Source organism: Cornus florida, unplaced genomic scaffold (genome assembly GCF_030987335.1).
Source record: "Cornus florida cultivar Cherokee Brave unplaced genomic scaffold, ASM3098733v1 CherokeeBrave_3.0.0_Hap2_Chr05, whole genome shotgun sequence".
In the NCBI taxonomy this organism is placed as follows: domain Eukaryota; kingdom Viridiplantae; phylum Streptophyta; class Magnoliopsida; order Cornales; family Cornaceae; genus Cornus; species Cornus florida.
This window is the reverse complement of record NW_026775575.1, coordinates 88,597,267-88,617,625: the sequence shown is the minus strand read 5'-3', so window position 1 is coordinate 88,617,625 and position 20,359 is coordinate 88,597,267. Positions and strand designations below refer to the sequence as shown.

General features: G+C 34.6%; 4 protein-coding genes across 5 annotated transcripts; 2 read left to right on the top strand and 2 right to left on the bottom strand.

The window, feature by feature from the left end:
- Positions 1-4,628: 4,628 nt before the first annotated feature.
- Positions 4,629-6,293, top strand: LOC132310334 (F-box protein SNE). Its single transcript, XM_059808519.1, has one exon. It carries the CDS (start codon positions 5,086-5,088, stop codon positions 5,551-5,553), a length of 468 nt encoding a protein of 155 aa, XP_059664502.1. The 5' UTR covers positions 4,629-5,085; the 3' UTR covers positions 5,554-6,293.
- Positions 6,294-7,610: 1,317 nt separating this feature from the next.
- LOC132307470 (uncharacterized) lies at positions 7,611-11,291 on the top strand. 2 transcript variants are annotated; one of them, XM_059805250.1, is made up of 2 exons: positions 7,611-7,893; positions 8,736-11,291. In XM_059805250.1, exon 2 carries the CDS (start codon positions 8,811-8,813, stop codon positions 10,962-10,964), a length of 2,154 nt encoding a protein of 717 aa, XP_059661233.1. In that variant the 5' UTR covers positions 7,611-7,893; positions 8,736-8,810; the 3' UTR covers positions 10,965-11,291. The 2 variants fall into 2 exon arrangements, with proteins under 2 accessions (XP_059661233.1, XP_059661232.1); XM_059805249.1 differs by having other exon boundaries at positions 8,731-11,291.
- A 1,119-nt stretch (positions 11,292-12,410) lies between these two features.
- On the bottom strand, positions 12,411-17,335 carry LOC132307469 (glucan endo-1,3-beta-glucosidase 12-like). Its single transcript, XM_059805248.1, has 3 exons — positions 14,090-17,335; positions 13,471-13,722; positions 12,411-12,711 (listed from the first exon to the last, which is right to left on the bottom strand). The coding sequence occupies exons 1-3, from the start codon at positions 14,154-14,156 to the stop codon at positions 12,677-12,679; spliced, it is 354 nt and encodes a 117-aa protein (XP_059661231.1). The 5' UTR covers positions 14,157-17,335; the 3' UTR covers positions 12,411-12,676.
- A 144-nt stretch (positions 17,336-17,479) lies between these two features.
- On the bottom strand, positions 17,480-18,965 carry LOC132307468 (F-box/kelch-repeat protein At3g23880-like). Its single transcript, XM_059805247.1, has one exon. The coding sequence runs from the start codon at positions 18,856-18,858 to the stop codon at positions 17,686-17,688; it is 1,173 nt and encodes a 390-aa protein (XP_059661230.1). The 5' UTR covers positions 18,859-18,965; the 3' UTR covers positions 17,480-17,685.
- Positions 18,966-20,359: the final 1,394 nt, after the last annotated feature.

Genomic DNA, 20,359 nt, shown 5'->3' with positions numbered 1-20,359 from the left:
ATAAAAAAAAAATAAAAAAAGTTGAAATATGAAAAGAAAAAAAATTGAATTTCAAATAAGTTTATATGTACATGCAAAAAGGTATATAAAGTATATATTGTATAAATGTATTGATTTCTCATTATGCATTGGTATATTCAACATAGAAAGAATATTGGAAAACCAAAAAAGAAAAAAAATAGTATTAGGACTTTGAAGAATGAAAAACTAGCGAACTTCATAAAACTGATAAGAGGTTTTGGGCCCGTGTTTCTCCTTTGGTACTTTCCAAGTCTATGCTTTGTTATTTAGCATTGGGTTATATCTTATTGTATTGGACAAAAAAATAAAAATTATACAATACAAGAGGTTGTTACTGGGTTGGGCTTAAAATAAACTAAATAAATTTTTTCTGTAACTGGGTTGGGTTAATGTAATATTAGAAGAGGGCTGATATTTTAATTCTGTTAGAGTGGGCTAATCTTAACTACTAAATGTAAGTTGGATTGGCCTAGATACTTGGATGGTCAAGTTTGGGCTCATGTACATTTTAAACTGGTGGGCCATTTTACTATTAAAATTTTTTGGCCCCTCTCTCCGCGTAAGGGCAATGACCCATGTTTTAGGTTTTTTTCCTTTAAAATCTACTTGCAATGTTGTATTCTTAGAATTACATCTATCATATATATCAGTAATATCCATTTTTCCCCAACTTGCATTCTCATTCCATTTGATTTATCAAATGGAAGTAAGTAACTTGGCTCAAGTAAGTAACTCATTTATATAATCGGTTCTTAAAAACCGTCCCCAAACAGGGCGGGGACAGGATGGGAAATTTTGTCAGATGGGAAATTTTGTCATCCTTACGCTTGTGTCTCAGGAAGTAACTTGTTTAAGATTCAACTCTTCTTGAATGGAAATAATATGCTCTTAGCAAGTATATGAAAGAAGCTCTAAAACTAGGTTAGGCATTGCTTTTGAAGCACTAATTCTATATCATGCATTGTTCATTCTATATAGTAATTACATTGTTTAGTTCAATGCTTTACCCATTTTTTTTAGAATCTCCTACAAAAATTACCAATCCTCATAAACTTGCAGGCTTAATATAATACACTTGGGAAATGGTGAAAAACACTAAAGAAATGATTAAAATGTGCTAATAATGTCAAAGTTTGATGGAATGGAAATCATGAAACAGTCAAAAATTGGCTGTATATGGAAGACATTTTGTACTTTGAATTAGGAAGTTTCCTTTGGGAAGATACCCCATAAAACAAGGAATACCCAACAAATCCTCTCTTCTCTCCATTAATTACACAAGAACATGACCACAAGGAAAACATACAAACATTTCCAGCTAAATTTTTGAAAACAATGATGAAGTTCAGACTCCACAATTTATAGCTTTGAGATAAGAGAGCAGTTGGAGTTGGATGTCCTCTCTCTCACATTACTTCTTGTTACCATTATATGTTTGTTTGTTCATTTTGTTGACATTGTATCAATGTTTTTCTTAGCAGAGAGAATTTCAATGTTAGTTTAGACTTTAATATATATACAAATGATTTGTTTAAATCTGCTTGACTTTTGTGTCTGTAGCATGAAATTTATAATATGATTGATGTTAGTTAATTGACATCAATACCTTATATCACATGTAAAAATTACAAACATGACAAATTCCAAATAAATTAGAGCCCTTAAGTGATATATATTTCAGCACTACACAAACAACATTCATTAAGGCTCTATGATCACTCCATCATCATCATCATTTGTGGGCAAGATCTTATGTCACACACGTGTGAGTATTGCGGACATTTATGTGCAGTAGCTGTCATATGTGTAAAAATTGTGGACTCTCAGAGGGAGTACAATACAAATGTTGTACTACGCGTGTTTAGAAAAAAGGTGGAAAAATCAAAAGGAAAATGAAAAGTAAAAATAAGAATCGAAAGAATGGTTTCTCATCTTTCTTTTTCAATATATGTATTTTTTCATTTCTTTCAATCATTTTTATTTAAGTAAAACTGTGTTTTAAAATGCATTAAAATTTTGTTTTACAACATTTATCAAAGGGTTGCAAGCGATAAACACCAATATGGTATAGAAATAGAGTATATAACCAACCCCCTATAGATACTTAAAAGTCTCTGATCTTTATTTTAATGCAAACAAGATTCTGTTGTCAATATAGTGATTAAAAGACTAAAGTGCAGTTATGTATCTTTCAAACAAAAAAAAAAAAAAAAAGGGTGAAAGTAAAATGATCAAAATACCCTAACCAAAAACGAAATGGTGTGTTTATATGTAAAATGGTATAAGGGTATTTTGGGAAGACCAAAAGGCCAATTTAGAGAATTTGTTACTTAATATAGGTATGTAGAGCGCACATGACTACTTAAATGTGATTTTCTGACATAGTATACGAATTAACCTTTATTTGCTAATTTTTTAAAACTTAACGGGCTTATATACCCAAAATAAAAGTTAGGGATGTTATTTATCCAAATTTTAAATATTAGAGGTATTTATCTCACTTTACCCTGATCAAATAAAAAAGTTAAATTTGTTTGATTCATTTCTGTGATGATATTTTTCTGCTCTAAAAAAATAAAAACAATTCAAAATTCATTTGATTAATAATTTTCAGAAATCTATCATCTCAAAACAGGGTTAAAAATTAAATGGACAGATTTCACATAGTTCTCTAAAAATTATATCCTGTTTTTAGAATTCTTGAAAAAATGTTTGAAGAAAACTGAACTTAACAAACTCTAAAATTCCTTGAAAAAAAAATTAAATAAAAAATCTAAAATTCACAAAAACTTGTTTTCCACTTCCTATTGATTTCCAAGTTCCAAAGAGTAAATAATCATTGATTATGAGGTCTGATGCAGTGATTTTCTTTCTAGATGGCTTTCACACTGAAATTCAATGTATTGTTTATATATATATATATAGACATGTAAAAAAAGTTTTGACTTGTTAGTATGGCACTTATCTTGCAACCAACAAACTACACATAGTAGACGTTGGGCGAGTGAGTGAAAACTGTAAAAATTTTGCGCACTTTGCGGGTTCCTCTTGTAAGCTTATAGTTATCGAATTCCTCCCAACAGGAATCAAAGAGTAGTGCTTTTCAAATGTGTCCAACCAACAAGTCCAACTCAATACAAAACAACCATCCATGACAACCTCTCTCTCTCTTACACTGTCTCTCTATATATCTGTATATATATATATGTATATACTTTTGAAAGATCTAATGTCGTTTCAAACCACTGTTCCTTAATGATATTTTATTATATGCTTTCTGTCTGAGAGGAACCGAGTTTCCATTATAAACCAAAATCCAACACCATGAGACAACCAAATGGGTACTATCTGACTATGATCTTAAAGGTACTCTACTTTACTTTGGTTGTTCTCAAATGTACATTATTGTTTTGAAGAGGAAACATAGGATACTGTGGTAGATTTTGTTGGTTTCACAAGAAAAAAAAAAAAAAAAAATTAAAAAATAGTTTAATTCCCTAATACAGCATATATTTTGCCTTTTTAACTTAAGGACCCACAAACACCAACTACAATTAATTGTTATTAATCAACCATTCATGCTTCTAGCTGTAACAGTTGTTAAAGATTAATCTAGTAGCCAAAAAAAAAAAAAAATTACTGATTAATCTTAGATTCTTAATGATGTCTGGGTGGTTTTCTAAGTCAAATTTCTTTAAATGTTTGCTCATGAAAGATTACAGTCGACATAAAGCAAAAATAAAAATAAAAATAAAAAAATTGTATAATATTTTAGGACAATGAATTTGTCTACAATCATTGTTCTGTGTGTTGTTGGGTTTTTGGAGCCTCATTGGTACTCGTACACAGTACACCTTATAACACGGAATATTTGAGGTGAAATTTTTTGGGGATGAAGGGCATTTTGGTAATTTCAATGTAAACTCTAATACTGAGAAAATAGTGAAATTAGTGTGTGTATTGATGCCAGACACAGTGTGAGAAGAAAGAAGTGATGACAAGGCACAAATTAGTGTACCTAAAAGATAAGTGTTTGATTGGTTTATCATTTAGAAAATATAGTTTTTATTTTTAAAAGAATACAAATAAAAAAAATTATACGAAATCTATGCTTGATTCAAATTTTAAGAACTGATTTTTAAAAATTCTGTTAAAACTTGAACAGGCAAGTGTCTCTTCTCAATATTTCAAATAAACAGCTCCGATTAATGCCTGAAATTTTTTAATTAGGCAGTTTTCTTTTAAAGAAAATGTAGGAAGTAATTATAATAAATAAATAAAAAGAAAGAATGAATGAGAGAGAGAGAGAAAGCAATGGACTAAATTCCACCGCATGAACAGGGGTAAATAAGACTGAAATGAAAGGAGGAAGGGTAGTCCAAAATTGTTTGGTGAGGAGTGTCAACACTTGATTTGAAATTGAAACCACCCCAAAAAGGTTTGACAAAACATTCGACCAATGAAATACTAGTTGGAATAAATTTGAACCAATTGCTGTTGTAAAGAAGAGGGCAGAGAACCTTATATAGAATCTTTAATTAGATACACCCCATGACTCCATCTAAAGATGGTCTCAAATTTCACGCCCTATACATTACAAAGAAACACTAGCTAGGCCTCTCTGTACATGGTCCACCAACTTTTAAGTATTAATTTATACACACACTGATACACACAGTGTGTTAGAGTTACACAGAGAGAGCATCCATGCAAGCAAAATCAAAACACTATAACGTTCCTGACTTCACCAACGGACCTAAACCAAGCATTTTGAAGTAGGCAAAGTTTTTCCAAACAACAACAAAAACAACAAACAACAACTCTGCTTAACCCCAAAAACCAATAAACTAATAATGCACCACAGCATCGGTTCCAGTTCTTTGCCTTGGAACTTTTCCTTTGGCTTCTTCCCCTTCTTCCCTCGATACCCACATTCTCTCTCTCCTCTCTTTCTCTCTCTACATTTAGTCAAAACCCATCTCCACACCCAACAAATAATATATATTCATATTTCTCTCGCTCTATATCTCTCATTCTTCATTCATAACTAGCTTTTGTTTACAAATGGACATTGAAAAGAAACCCAAGTTTTGCATCAATGACAACTTGGACGTTCTCATAGAGATACTGAAGCGGCTGGACGGGCGGTCACTTGGTGTTGCCGCCTGTGTCTGCCGCCTCTGGAGCTCGGTCACTCGCAACGACTCGTTCTGGGAGGAGCTGTGTTTCCGCCACCTGTCGCCTCCGCCGTCCGGGGTGAGGCCGGTGGTGGTGGCGCTGGGCGGGTACCGGAGGCTTTACATGGTGTGCATGAGGCCGGTGATGAGTCGACTCGCGAAACTCGGGACGGGTGGAGGGGGCGAGTCGGACCTGGTCAGGCGAGTCTGGACTCGCCACGAGGTGGAGCTCTCGCTCTCGCTTTTCTGCGTTGATTATTATGAGAGGTTGGGCGGTGGGAGACTCGGCGACGCGTCCGCTTCGTCGCTCATGTTCCTCTGCAAGCCTGTGAACGTTGGATTGGATGACTTTTGAGTTTGACTCATTCGAAAAAAAGTACTTAGTGGCCATTATTTAGAGCATAATAACGACGTCGTTTTACTCTGTAGCCTACTACAATTAGTATTATTTTTTTTTACAAATTTTTTTTTTTTTTGGGGTTCTTCTAAATTCTAAAATTTGTGACTATATTTATTAAGTTTTTTGGTGTATCAATTATTTATTTTATTTTATTTAAATGTTTTTCTAGATTGAGTGGAAAATTGGAGAAGAGGACATGAGAATAGAGTCAAGTATATTCGATAATGGTATTTAATTAGCTGGCTATGAAAGTGAAAGATCATTAGTGAATTCTCTTTATTTTTGTTTTGTTATAGGGGCAGAAAATCTTTGTAATTGATATATTATTAATGGTGTTACTTTGCCTCCACAAACTTTTCAGCCAAAACTCTCCATCACACATGCAATTAAAACCAGTCATATAAATGGTGTTGTTGGGATAATAATAATCGAGAGTGATTTATCATTGCTATTATTCTAGACAACAACTACTTTTTTTTTTTTTTTTTTTGGCCCTTTAAAGTGATAATATCTAATCTTTATTTTCATTCTCGTTTTTTGTTTGTTACATATACCGATAATGATAGGTGATCCCAAAATAATAATAATTATCATTATTATGTGGGCACCAATTATTATTATTATTATTGTATTAAAAGCACAAAAACTATAAACACATATGAGTCGGAGTTTTAAAGATATAGTTTGATTTGTATTGTAGCGTTCACAATTTTTAAATTGTATCTACACTAGTGCGAGCCATCATTATATGAGTGTCAACAACTTCTTCTCATTATTTAAAATATTATTAACGTAAAAGATGGAGGTTTGGAATTGAAAACTTAATTCAAAAAATCAATTTATTAAGAGTTTTCACCAAACCCAAGAGATTTATATATGATATATATTGGTTTTGGACTTAGGATAGCCCCAGAACTGAGTCTGCAAACTCAGCAGTGTGTTGAGCAAATTAAGGCAATGGTTGAAAATACATGTGAACGTTTTGTCGCATAATAAAAGAAAGATTCTTGGCTTGGCGTAAAAGAAAATGTCAGTATCCAAGTGGTAAAAAAAGTCTCTAACTAGTATTAGATACCTGTACCAGTTATATGTTTTCTAGGTAGGATAATGTATGTAACCTATACATTTAGACCCTTTCAAAAAATTAAACAAAGGAAACTTAAATAAGAAATTGGAATTTTTTTTTTATTATTATTTATATATATATATTGGGTTGGCAAACTCATTAACACATTCTTCCATTGAATCTCGAGGTACTCCTGACCTCTCATTTGGGAGAGTTAGGTTTATCCCAGTTGACAATTATCCATTTGGATAAAGATTATTCACTTTCACATAGAAATTACGTGAGTACTTTTGTTCATTTAGAGTAATTGGAATAAACTACATTCTCCTTTTATTACATGTTATATTTTACTAATCTGAAGGTGAATTTTTACATGACACTAAAATTATTCTATTATGACAAAAAAGTCACATGTTTGAAATAAGAAAATAGTTTTTTCGCTTATGAAAGTAAAACTGCATACATTAGAGCCTCTTCAGATCATGCGATTGCGAAAATCTCGTGCATTGAATTTGTCATTTATATATATATATATATGTATGTATATATATATAATTTTTTAAGATTCAAACACCATGGGCATGAATTATAGTTGTACTTTTATGTGACGCAACTACTTTAGAGAGAAATAGAATTAAACAATATGTTGCGACTTTAAAGAAACAATATGTTCTTTTCTTGTGTGCTACCAAATGCACAAATGATAGTATTTTCTTAATGTGTGCCCATTTCATTTAACAATATTTTTAGTGATGATAGGTGTGGGTTTATTATAAACTCAATGGAGGTCCACTTTTCTCTACAACCAAACACCATCCAATGATGTGGGAAAACGGGTATGCGCATCACGCACACCTGCGCACCGTTGGTTCCTCCGTATTAAATACTATTAACTGCGCTTACTTTTACTTGGTAATCATTACATTATCATACTTTTTTAAGTGTTTTTTCTGGTCGCCGACGACGGAATCTTACATTTTTGCTGCCGGTTTCTGACCCACACAACCCCTAATTCACTGATTTTCTATAACAACCCTAATCTTCACCCTTTTTATAGTCTCCGTTATCTTAAAAATAAAAAAAATAAACTTTTTTGTGTGTTGCAGTTTAACTCTATAGGTGTACCAAACCGGTCTTGTTGATTTGCTCGAGATCTGAAGAGAATTGACGATCTACGAAGCTCTTGACGATCTGGATTTTCTTCATTTCTCTCTGTGATTCCGATCTCGGTAAGTTTCAGTTCAATTCAGTGTTTTCTAACACACTAGTTTACATTAAATATTAGTGCGTAATTTGCATTTTAGCGTTTGGACTGTTGAATTATGAGCTTTGTTACAATCATAGTGAAACTTTGGGAGATGAAATTGAAGATGGTAATTTTGGGTAATTCATATGAACTGTTTTTTTTTTTTTTTTCCCCTTCATTTCCTTAGCTCTAAATTTGAAGTTTATGTTGAAATACCTGAGATTCTGTTTCTTGTTGATCTGTAAAATTTACCTGATTTACTATGTTATTGCGTATTACTGGAGCTGGATTTTATTTTCGGCTTTAGATTTGAAGTTGAAATTAAAATAGTTCCACTTACACTCGAAACAGTTGGAAATGTTTCGGTTTTGTTGAGAAGATTACTTGAATTATTGTAGTTTTGAGTTTTCTTATAAATTGGGTTTAAGTTCCAACCCTATGTTAAAGTTGAGATTGAAATTGTATAATTGGATCGAGTTTCTTACCAAAAAAAGATAGATGGAATTGAATTCCTTAGAAATGTTGTTATAAATTGGGTTTAATTTCCAACTCTAAGTTAGAGTTGAGATTGAAATTGTATAATTGGAATCGAGTTCCTTAAAAAGGTTTACTTGAAAAAGACTTCTGCATTAGCATTTTAGTTAGTTCATTCTCACTGAGAATTATTTGATTTTGTTTATAGAAATTTTATTTAGTTTAAGATGTGAATTCTTCAAATGCTGGTGTTGTTGATAATAATTTGAAGCTTGAAACTACAAAATACTTAAAAAAAAATTACAACCAAACATTCGCAGACATGTGACTTTGTTATGCATTGCAGTTCAGCTTCAACAATTAAGACTTTTGGACCTGTCATGGATTTTGTTTCACAAATTTGGCTTTGAAGTTCTGAAATTCTACATGGAACCACATAAAGAGGACGCTCTTCGAGCTAAAGAAAATGCTGAGAAGCTTTTTGCTGAGAAAGACTTCATAGGCGCAAGGAGTTTTGCTTTAAAGGCTCAAATGTTGTACCCAGAACTTGAGGGTATAACTCAGTTGGTGGCTACATTTGAAGTATATATTGCTTCTGCGGTTAAAGTTAATGGAGAAATCGATTTTTACTCGATTCTTGGATTGGAACCATCTGCGACCAAGGCTACATTGAAGAAACAGTACAGGAAGATGGCTGTCCTGCTCCACCCTGATAAGAACAAAAGTGTTGGAGCTGATGGAGCATTCAAGCTTGTATCTGAAGCATGGACACTTTTGTCTGACAGTAACAAAAGAAGCTCGTATGATCTCAAGAGAAACAAGCAATTTTCAACTGGGGTTGTGCAGACGAACTTGTCTTCAGTTCATACTGGCGGGGTTACAGGTTTCAACAACTGTTCCAAGTCTTCACTGTCTCATACTAGACTTGATACTTTCTGGACCGTGTGCACCTCCTGTCAAGTTCAGTATGAGTACCTTCGCAAGTACTTGAATAAGAGACTTTCATGTAAGAACTGCCGTGGTATTTTCATTGCGGTGGAAACTGGAGCAGCCCCTGTGAATGGTTCATTCCCTTATTGTCCTTGGTCATATGTGTCTGATAATGGTTGTGGAAGTCATGCAGTTAATGGGCCTACATATGTCCCAACCACTAGTATATATTTTGCAGGGAACGGGGTCTCGGGACTGCATTCTGGACATGGGCCTGAGTATGTTCCTAATGTGTCATTTCAGTGGAGCTCGTTCCATGGAGCTTCTGCTGGAGTTGTGGATACGAATGGATTAAATACCAAACCCACCTATGGCATCCATCAGGTCAATGGAAACACCAACAAAACGAGATCCAATGGAAAAAATCAAATGAAAAATTCTGTGGTTGATATGAGTTCTAATGTAGTAACTGGCTATAATGAACCCTCGACCTCCAAGGTCGGTAGACCTGGTAAGAAAAGGAAGGTTGATTTGGGGGTCACTTCCCGAAATGGGAATGAAGCAGTAGTTTTAAAAACTGCTTCAGAATTGCCAACGGCTAATGGAAATGGACATGTTAAACATAATCCTAAGCTTTCAACTCAAAGTGAGCCTCCAGCTAGACGTCACTCAGCAGCCCCAGCATTTGATGCTAGAAAGTTGTTGATTGAGAAGGCAAGAACAGAAATCCGTAAGAAGTTGGAAGAAATCAGACTGGCTTCAGCTGCAGCACCAGAGGCAGTGGCAGTGGCAGTGGAAGTGACTGAGAAGAAAGAAAAATTGCATATTGAAGTCTGTAAATCTGGCAATGCACCTATAGGGACAGGCTTGGGCAGTTCTGGACATCAACCAGAGCTGAAGAAAGCTGGGTCAATGTCGATAACAGTCCCTGACTCCGACTTCCATGATTTTGACAAGGATAGAGCAGAAGAGTGCTTCAAGCCAAAGCAAATATGGGCTCTATATGATGAAGAGGATGGCATGCCTCGCATATACTGTCTGATCCGCGAGGTCATCTCTATTAAACCATTTAAAATTCACATCAGTTATTTGAACTCCAAAACAGATGGTGAATTTGGATCAGTGAACTGGGTGGATTCTGGGTTTACAAAATCTTGTGGAAGTTTCAGGGCATGGAATTCGGACATTGTTGACCAAGTCAACATATTTTCTCATCTTCTGACCAAGGAGAAGGCTGGCAGGGGTGGTTGTGTGAGGATCTATCCAAAAAGTGGAGACATATGGGCAGTATATCGAAATTGGTCACCAGATTGGAACAGATCAACCCCATATGAAGTGAGGCACCGGTATGAGATGGTGGAAGTTCTTGATAATTACTCTGAAGAGCTTGGAGTATGTGTCACTCCCCTGGTTAAAGTACATGGATTCAAGACAGTATATCAGAGGAACACAAACAAGGATGCCATCCGATGGATCCCAAGGAGAGAGATGGTGCGGTTTTCGCACCAGGTGCCATCTTTGTTACTCAAAGGAGAATCCTTTAACCTGCCGGACGGGTGCTGGGATCTCGACCCTGCTGCGACTCCAGAGGAGCTTCTTCAAGCTATTACTGAAGTGAAGGCCGAAGAAAAACCTAGACAATCAAACTAGAATTTGGAAGGTCCTTTGTCATAGTTCTGACTGTATTGGGATTAAAAATGTACAGATTTAAATACGTAGAGGGCCAATTCTCAGAAAATTAGATTGCTGGGAGGATCACAATCTGATCCACGGCTTTGAACTGAGATTATTTTTAGAGGGTTCCCACTTTTCATTGAGCAACTTGTACTTTTGAATTCCAGATAGTTTTTAACTGCTAGACTCCAGAAATGCATCTCTGGTTCAGAATAGAACTTTTTATAGAACTGTAAGACTGCTCTGTTTGTTCGTGCTATTGGCAGTTGCATAATTTGGGACAGGATGATAGATTCATCTCTACCCACATTAGTACTGTTGTGCATTTTGTCCTTGTAAACTGTCGATTACATTCAGGTCCTCCAAAAGCAAAACCTTGGATAATTTGACGAGGTCTAGCCAAGATCAAATACCATGATCTTCGTTGTATCGTTCCAATTTTATCGGATACCATGATCAAGCTGCTAAATAGCTGCTGGCATTTTCAGCCGACTGTTTATATATGGTTTCATATTCTAAAAGCAACCACTAGCCTTCACACAAACTAAGGTTAGGCTATGAAGTAACAGCTTCATCTTAGCAGTGGGTGTTGCAGGTTTCTGTTAGAGAATGGACATCAGCTTCTATGCTCCATTGGGCACCACCTGATGTGTGTGCGCGCGCTTGTGTGTGTGTGTGTGTGAGAGAGAGAGGGTCTAAAAATTCACAAGGAAGATAAAGAATCATCATTTTGAGGGAAATTCCAATGATATAGTTCCAAAAGAAAAAGGGGAAAATATCCCATCTCAATTTGGTTGGTATACCGAAAAAGGGCATAACCATGCTCTACACCTGTGCAACTATACAGCATATATTTTTTATCATATTATTAGGCCTCTTAATAATATTTCGAAAAGGTTACGAAAAATATACTCCATTCGAATAAAGTATGGAAGTTCTTTCTTAAATGCATTCAAGTAATACTAATTTGAACTTCACATAGTACAATCATGAGAAGTCTTATTTGACTCTCGTTTTTGGTACTCTCTTCGGAAAGAGTATCCCTGCTCAAAAACTAATGCATTTTGGACATGAATTATGTAATGTTATGAAATTGTAATTTTTCTTTCCATTCAGATTGAATTAATTCCAACATATACACTAATGTGAGTTCTTATTTCATAGTTCATACAAAATAATATAAAAAATGTATTTTTTATCCTTTCCATTCGACACTCAATATAGCCGAGACCTAGATTAGATAATAGTAGCACTTTTAGATCCATATTGCGAAGCTGAATCGGCTAGCCTTTAAATTGTTTGGTTGAAGCCATCTCAACCTTCAATTAGGCTTTTTGAAAAGACACCACTAAATAGTAAACAAAATCCAAAACTACAATTGGTCTAGAATTTTACAAGACCATTTTTTTTTTTTCTTGAATATTACAAGAAACATTTTGCAGAGTATTACATTGTAATGTTCTTCTCATTCATGGCATGTATGCATTAATCCAACAATAAGAAATCAAGTTGCGTTGGTCATAAATCATAATGTTACACCCTGGATCCAAAAAAAAAAATCCGAATTTCATGCCTCTTTGTAGTGAGAAGATTCATTGTCACTACACTAATTTACTTCAACAAAAAGAAAGAATATATGAAAAATAAGCTTCCACTTTGGCTTTTCCAGAACTAGTTTTGGCTTTGAATTAGGGAGTGAACTCATAGCGACAAGAGTTATGACCTGTAGGAAAACATTTAGAATAAAGATTATCAATTAAAAATAAGAAAAAGAGCAAAAGAATAATAGAATAAAGTAACCAATAAAGCATGGGTAACATAATAATATATATAGGTGACTAAAGGCACTAGTCTGACTCATATGATGACCCTCTATATTAAAAACCAACACAAAACATGAATTAGAGGATCCCACATGGGTTGATAACTAGGTTTCACTGTCATCTTCTGGTTTTTTTCCTTTTTATAAAAAAAAATGCAGATTAAAGTGCATTTATAAAAGTTTGTCAATTTGTTGTTTACAAAATAACTAGATAGGATGGGCATCCTGGATTTGCTTGCCCAACATTTCTTGAGCACATGGATATGCTCCTTTTACTCAACACCATGTGACATTCCATGGACCATATGGTTTAATTAGAGGGACTTTTTAGCTCTATCACGTTAAGAATTTGATGTATAATGCATCTAAGGGTGGGTGGACTGTAAGGTCGTTCTATTATGATCCGGCGGTCACATATTTAAAATGAGAAACAGTCTCTTCACATACGAAGATAAAGCTGCGTACATCTGACCTTTCCCAAATTCCACAATTTCGGGAATCTCATACACTAGACTACCATGCCTCTATTCAGGTTATTTCTCCGCCTACACGAAAGACTAGAGACAAACCTAACCGGGATTTCAGAGTGGGTGCCTCTGTTTGACCTAAAAATGAATTTGGAAAAGAAAAGGAGGGTTAGGGATATCTTGATTTGCTTACTGGGATCAAGTTCTGTGGTCATGGCAGCACCTTTGAAGTAGCAAGTAGCACCTTTGTGCTTGAACTTCTGATAGTAATTGTTGAAGGCATAAGAAGCATGGTCCTTCACTGTGTTTGGGAAATAGCAAGCTTGGTTCACCTGAATCTTACTACAATCTGCACCTCCTTTCCCACAAGCCCAATCCAAGGCCACCTGCAACTCGTTGTCCGGAGTCTGCTCATCAGCTATGCACCATTGCTCAAACTGCCCATCTAAACGAAACCATTCATACACAAACAATATTATATAAGACTTGGGACGACAAATTTCGCGAACCAAGAATGCAATTATTACGTAAATCTTTGAATTCTTTGTGTAATGTCAAAATACAAGCCGCAAAAAAATTCACCAAAAGAGAGGTAGGAAAATCATAAAGATTACTAATGTGTATATGAACTTTAGTAGAATCATTTACTCATCCTGAATTTAGGGAGGAATTGTATAAAACAGAGATTAATGTTGGTAATTTGTACAAACTTTGAGTTTTTTAACTTCTCATTTCACATTCCTATGAAACAAAGCTTTTTATCTCATTTGAAGATTTCGTAGCTGAAAAAGAGACTCGCATCGGTTACTTACCTGACTTCTGTGAAATTGTCGCTGCAAGCAGCACACCGAGCAAAATCCTAAGCAAAATACTTGTCATTTTTCAGTGAGAGTGAGAGATAGAGATGATATAGATATAAATATAAATTGGAGTTTAAAGAGTGTGAAGATTGGAGAGTGAACAAGTTGCTGAAAATATAAAGAGAATGAGAATGAGACGGGGTAAAAACAATTACGGGAATAACAAATGAACTGCGGTATTGGGTATTGGATATGCATATCATCAATTGCCATAACACATCACATCATTTTCCTCATATCATTTTACATTATTTAATTCTTAAAAAAAATTTCCTTATAACTTTAATATATTTTTATTTGTGACACCTATCATGTCACATAAATAAAAATATATTATTTTAATAGCTCATATATTTGCCGATAATACCATGCCATAATTACAACCGGCCCAATTGTAGTACTGATACAGTGGCTCTACATTAATTGCCATAATATACCACATCATTTACCACATAATGATGCCATGTTATCATCAATGTTAGTCCCATGACAAACCACGTCATCATTGCGCTTGAAGTCGCACCTTGCACAAATTTTTTTTTTTTTCCTCCCGTTTAAAATGGGAGTAAAGTCGACGAGATTTTTTAATGGAATTTTCAAAAACATTTTAGGATTTGATTCTTATTCATTCCAAATAACAGGATTTCTATTTCTATTTTAAAATCATAATCCGTCAAATTTCATCATTCAACTAAATTTGTAAATTTTCATTGCATTTTACACTCTGATTCGGATCCAGCCACTCAAAGCAAAACAATTTGTCAAATCAACAACACGAGAGATGATGATTTACATTTATTGCATCAATATAATCCTATAAAATAGGATATGTAAACGACTTTCAACTCTGTCAAACCACGTAGCCATAATCCACTCTTTCCTTGTCAATAAAAAATAATAAAAAAATTGATTCTCGAAACATCAAACTAAAAGAATGAATTTATCTATGATTATTTTTCTTTTGCGTTGTTTAGATTGCTTAGTCTTCCATCTTTGCCCAGGAACCAAAATCATAGACCAACTAATAACCGAAGGTTTAACAAGTACCAGAAAGGGAGGACACATAAACAACCAACTTTATGTAAGAAATGATACCAGAAATGAATCAAGTGACGAGCATTATCCCAAGAACACAAAAACCAACATCCTGTGACATCTTTGAATGATCAAGAACACAACACAGATTGAATACCTAGAGCTTCCACCTCAAGCTTAAGCATTTCTATCTTTATCACGATCGACAACCAACATATTTTCAAGAATTAACAAGCATTATCCCAAGTCTATACAAACATTCAACCAAAAGCCATTCTTCCTTCCCCTGAAATCAGTTACAAGAAAGAAGAACCTTGAATAAATGTGTATGGAACACTGAAAAATGAATAAAGGAGCCTAAGCAAATGAAAATGTCCTGTGAACAGGATTCATCATTCATACTTTGAATGGCAGCTAAAAGTGATGCCAACAGACAAGTAACCTAAGTTGAGAAAGTAACACATAATGTTCCAAAAAATAACACTACTCGGGATCAGCTACATAAACTGTGTGTTTTCATTCTACTCTATTTAAAACAATGGCCACAATCAAACCACATGTTACTGTATCCTTCCTTACAAACTCTACTTAAATTAACTTTGGTTTTCCTCTTCCCCTAGTATTACTCTCAATGTAGACTATGTCACTCTTCCTAACTGGAGCACTTAAAAGGTCTTCTTTGCACATGTCCAAACCATCTCAATCAATTTTCTCTCATTTTATCTCCAATTGGGGCTACACCAACCATCTCACGAATGTGATCATTAATCTATTTCCAATTATATCATTTTTAGTCTTACTCCACATCCATCTCAACATTCACTTTTTCACCACACTCACTTTATACATATGTTGTTTCAATCTTAAGGGGATATGCAGATCACACAAGCAAAAAATTGTCTCATATAGTGGGGAGAAAACCAAAGAAAGCAAAACATAAGCAATTATTTGCCATAACTCTTTCCACTCTCCTCCCGTCTGTAACAATCTTCACTAGCTCTAGCTTCTCAACCCTGTTATATGGTATGACTGAGAACTGATACCATATAGTGAGGAAACCCAATGTTAACAATAAAGCCAAGCACATGAATATATTATAATTACAAAGGAAACTGCTCTGGTATTTCAAAAAGAGTGTAACAATATATTTCAAACAATACCCCATTTCCAACTTTCAAGAACTTGTCTGAAGGTGTGTAAATGTCCGAAGGTGTGTAAATTTAAACAAATGTTACACGGTCCTTGCAGGTATTGCACTTAAGATGCAAAGCTCAGGTCCCTTGCAAGGAGAAAAGAAATCGTCAGAATAGATGTAATTACATGAACACACTGGCAAATTAGTATATAAGAACTGGATATCAAAAGGCTTGTAAAGGGAGACTGGAAGAGAGGATTTGTTATTTGATCAAACTAAAAATTGAGCACGGACAATTTTAAGACCTTAAAGTTAAGTGTTGAATTTTTTTAAGTATTCAAAGAACTTTATCAAAAAAACTTAATTGGATTATAACTTAATCTTATTTAAAGTTAAGTGATGCAAACAACACCTTAATTAGGGTTAAGGATCTCCCTATCAGTTACTCAACCTGCCAGATGAAAACATTGACATACATCCTATCTGTCCTTTTTCTTGATGAATGTTAACATAGGCCTAAAGCTCTCAAATGAAAATTTTCTAATTCACAAACTAGAAACATCCTCTTCATTTTGCTTTTCTAATCCTTGCAACTAATAACTGTCTCAATAGAAAAGAGACTGTCAAGATGTACAGCTCATTTACCTGACTCGGGAAGCCATTGCATGTAAGATCTGTGAGTCCTTCACATACTTAAGTTTATACATTGTTAAGAAATGGAAATCACGGAAAAAATCTTAAGGATTCAACATACTGCAGCAAGAAATCAAACAGCTATTCATAGAAGTTGAACATCAATAAACTTGCAGGACAAAGATGCCTCTTGGAAAGCCTTAGGTTGGAGCAGAGTCGTTCACTAAACTCAAATCACAATAACTAGTATACACTAAGCATGCCCTAAAGAATCAGAAAAGAACAAAAATAAATTAAAAAAAGGGGGGAAAAAAACTTGGTATTTTTAGAAGAATACAAATGCAGCAGAAATGCAATTACACATTTACACCCCTACCTATGGCAGGGAATTAGATCTATCAACTACAAAAATAGTTGTGCTACTCTTTCTTTCTTTATCCATCTTATCATACTTGCTCCTAGCATATTCAGATTCCAAGATATAGATGTTATAAGAAGCAAACATTAAATTGATTCTATATGCTAACAATGGCAATAAATTGGCAAGATGAAGAAGGCAGTTCTGCAATTCATATACAATTCATGTACAGCTAAGTCCATATCATGTAAATATTATACAAGGATAAAAATAGAAATTATGATAATAAGTATAACTAATGGGAAATATAAACATTGCCTGCCTGGCTGCCTTCCTATTTTTCTTTGCTTCCGTCAGCATTCCTAACAAATGCTCGGTTCCTGTCCCTCACTCTTCTTTTAAAAGTTTATTCCAACAGTATGCTCGGTTCAATGAGACTTGATCTTTTCCATCAAGTAAAACAAGGCTCTCCATATAAGTATCCAAATGAGACGAGTCTTGAAACCAAAAGTCTTCAACATGGACCTCTTCTTTGCTCTCAGGATCGTAGGAAACCAACTCTCCATCACCCATTTCCACAAGAACTTCACCAGTTCTCCTAAATCCCAAAACCTTGTTTATTTCTTGTGCTAGATCAACAGTAAATAATTTTATCCAAGACTCCACAACACCATACTCTTGCATCACCCATATGCAACATCTCTCACTTGTACCCGACAAATCACCATCATAACAGAATAGAGACAGAGATTCCCCAAAAAGTGAAATTGACATTTTCAACTTAGGGCCATTAGCAACACTAGCCGGAAGCACCATCTCGCCGAAAACCTCAGAACCCATATCAAATGACAAAATCAAATAGCGATTTTGTTCCTTGCCCTTCTCAAATGCAATCCAATGGGAAGCCCCTTTCACGAAAACATGCGAACAATGACGGGGAATCATCTCATACGGAGGAACAACAGCACTACTGCCTCTCCACAAACCAGTGCTAAGCTCATAAACCTCAACCTCAGGTGAAACTCGGGAAGTTTGTGTGTTGCCCGAATTGCAAACATTCCCAATTCTCACAACTTTGAAGTCGTTAGTCGAAGAATTGAATCCAAACCCAACAACAAAATCATGAAGCGAGAATTCGGTGGGGGGCATGGGAAGATTGAAGGACTTTCTAAGTGCTGGGTTCCAAAGAATAAGAACGCTTGTAACAGAGAGATAATCACACAAACAAATCAACCCATTACATGAACCCACTATCTTGTAATAATGGACTGGCCAGACTTTATAACTATTATCGAATGTCATACATTCATCAAATATTTCATCATCATACCGTATTGAGAAGCGCTCTTTGTTGTCAGGATTAGAGTGGTACCTGAGGAGTAGTAATTGAGTCTTCTTGTCGTCTGCAACACTTCGATTGATGTGTTCTGTGATGAAATTAGGGTTCTTGATTATAGCGTGAAATGATTTGCAAACGCATCCGACGTGAACGATACTCTTGATCGGTAATCTTGTGCAGATATCAGCGAAGAGTTCTTGAGGTAGATTGTCCAAGAACATCGTTACCGTCTGATCTGATCGGCAAAACCCTAAAATTTGATGGCCAATGTCCTGCTGAATGAATGTACAGTTTGGGGACCTTGGGGAAAAAGATATTTATTATAGTGAGTGCTCTCAGACTGAGAATCGGATCTTCACGGTGAGAATACCGGGTCAGCTTATTCGGGCCTTTTTCTTTCTTTATTTGAACATTTTTAGATGGCATTATCTGGTGACTGAATTGGAATTTGGTTCTTTACACTCAGCTCCGTCAAATTCACGTGTTCACGAATAATTTTATGAAAGTTCTTAAACATTAATTCCTCTATCCTTTTAAAGAAACATTTAATTATTGCAAATAAGTGAATTTTTTTAAACTTCAAGAATATTATATATTGTTTGAACATTTAAAGTGAATGTATTTTGAATAACTCAAAAAATAAATAAATAAATAAATAAATTGGGACGAAAAGAGTATTCAAATTGCACATTGCATGTAAACCTGAATACGTTTTTTTTTACATTGTGACTTGAGCCATTAAATAACATTGCAAGATAAATTTGACTGTCATGTGAAATGATATTTAAAAAAAATAAAAAAAATAAAATTATAAACTCATATAAAAAAACAAAACAAACAAGCAAACGACGCACTGCAAATATTTGTCATCCTTGTCTATTTAATTCTCTTCCCAAGTTCATACCTTTTCCCAATCAGTCCCTAACCTCAAAACAAACCCAACTATATGCATGCACAATTGCGCATGAATCTCATCAAGACTATACAAGTTAAATGACACTACCATCTTAGACCAGAATGATGAAAAACAATTCATATATAACGTACACAGCCTAAATTAGAAAATTCTAAGTTTTACAACTACGAGCAACACAATGATTAACTTGTCAACAATGAGCACATTCAATAAGTGAAGGAAAATAAATAAATAAATAAATAAAAGAAGAAAAATACCAGTGTCATTTCTAATATTTATGTTAAAGAAACCGGAAAGAATGATGCTTACAGATGTAGATGTTAAAAGAACCAAATACTAGATTTCCCCTTAAATGTTTAACAAACCCACTAAAGAAACTGAAAATGAGCACTGCTCAACCCTACCCCTTTTTACAGACGCAGATGTTCAAAGAACCAAATACTAGATTTCCCCTTGCATGCTTAACAATGACAGCAAATTATGCTAGATGAGAGTTACTGTGAAACAGAGTCAAGCTTTCAAGTTTAAAAACTTTCTGGGAAAGAAAAAAGGACAGAGAGAGAGAGAGAGAGAAAGAGGCCCCTTTAGCCCTACCCATAATTTTGAAAGATTGTACTACTTTAAAAATAAAAAATAAAAATCCTACATTCTCAACCTTCAACACTACATTAACAGTTTCCAATACTAAATGCAGTATACTTTTCTAAATAACACAGAAACCAAATAATATCTGAAAGCAAACTCCATCTGATGCAAAACCACTGACATGGGCCCACAATACGCTCTTATTCATGTGAGTGGCAACG

Coding starts and splice junctions, on each gene's coding strand:
- LOC132310334 (XM_059808519.1), top strand. CDS start 5,086: ATGGACATTGAAAAGAAACCCAAGTTTTGCATCAATGACAACTTGGAC.
- LOC132307470 (XM_059805250.1), top strand. CDS start 8,811: ATGGAACCACATAAAGAGGACGCTCTTCGAGCTAAAGAAAATGCTGAG.
- LOC132307469 (XM_059805248.1), bottom strand. CDS start 14,156: ATGACAAGTATTTTGCTTAGGATTTTGCTCGGTGTGCTGCTTGCAGCG. Junction 13,723..14,089: donor GACAATTTCACAGAAGTCAG/GTAAGTAACCGA, acceptor GGTTTCGTTTAG/ATGGGCAGTTTGAGCAATGG. Junction 12,712..13,470: donor GACCACAGAACTTGATCCCA/GTAAGCAAATCA, acceptor GTTTTCCTACAG/GTCATAACTCTTGTCGCTAT.
- LOC132307468 (XM_059805247.1), bottom strand. CDS start 18,858: ATGTTCTTGGACAATCTACCTCAAGAACTCTTCGCTGATATCTGCACA.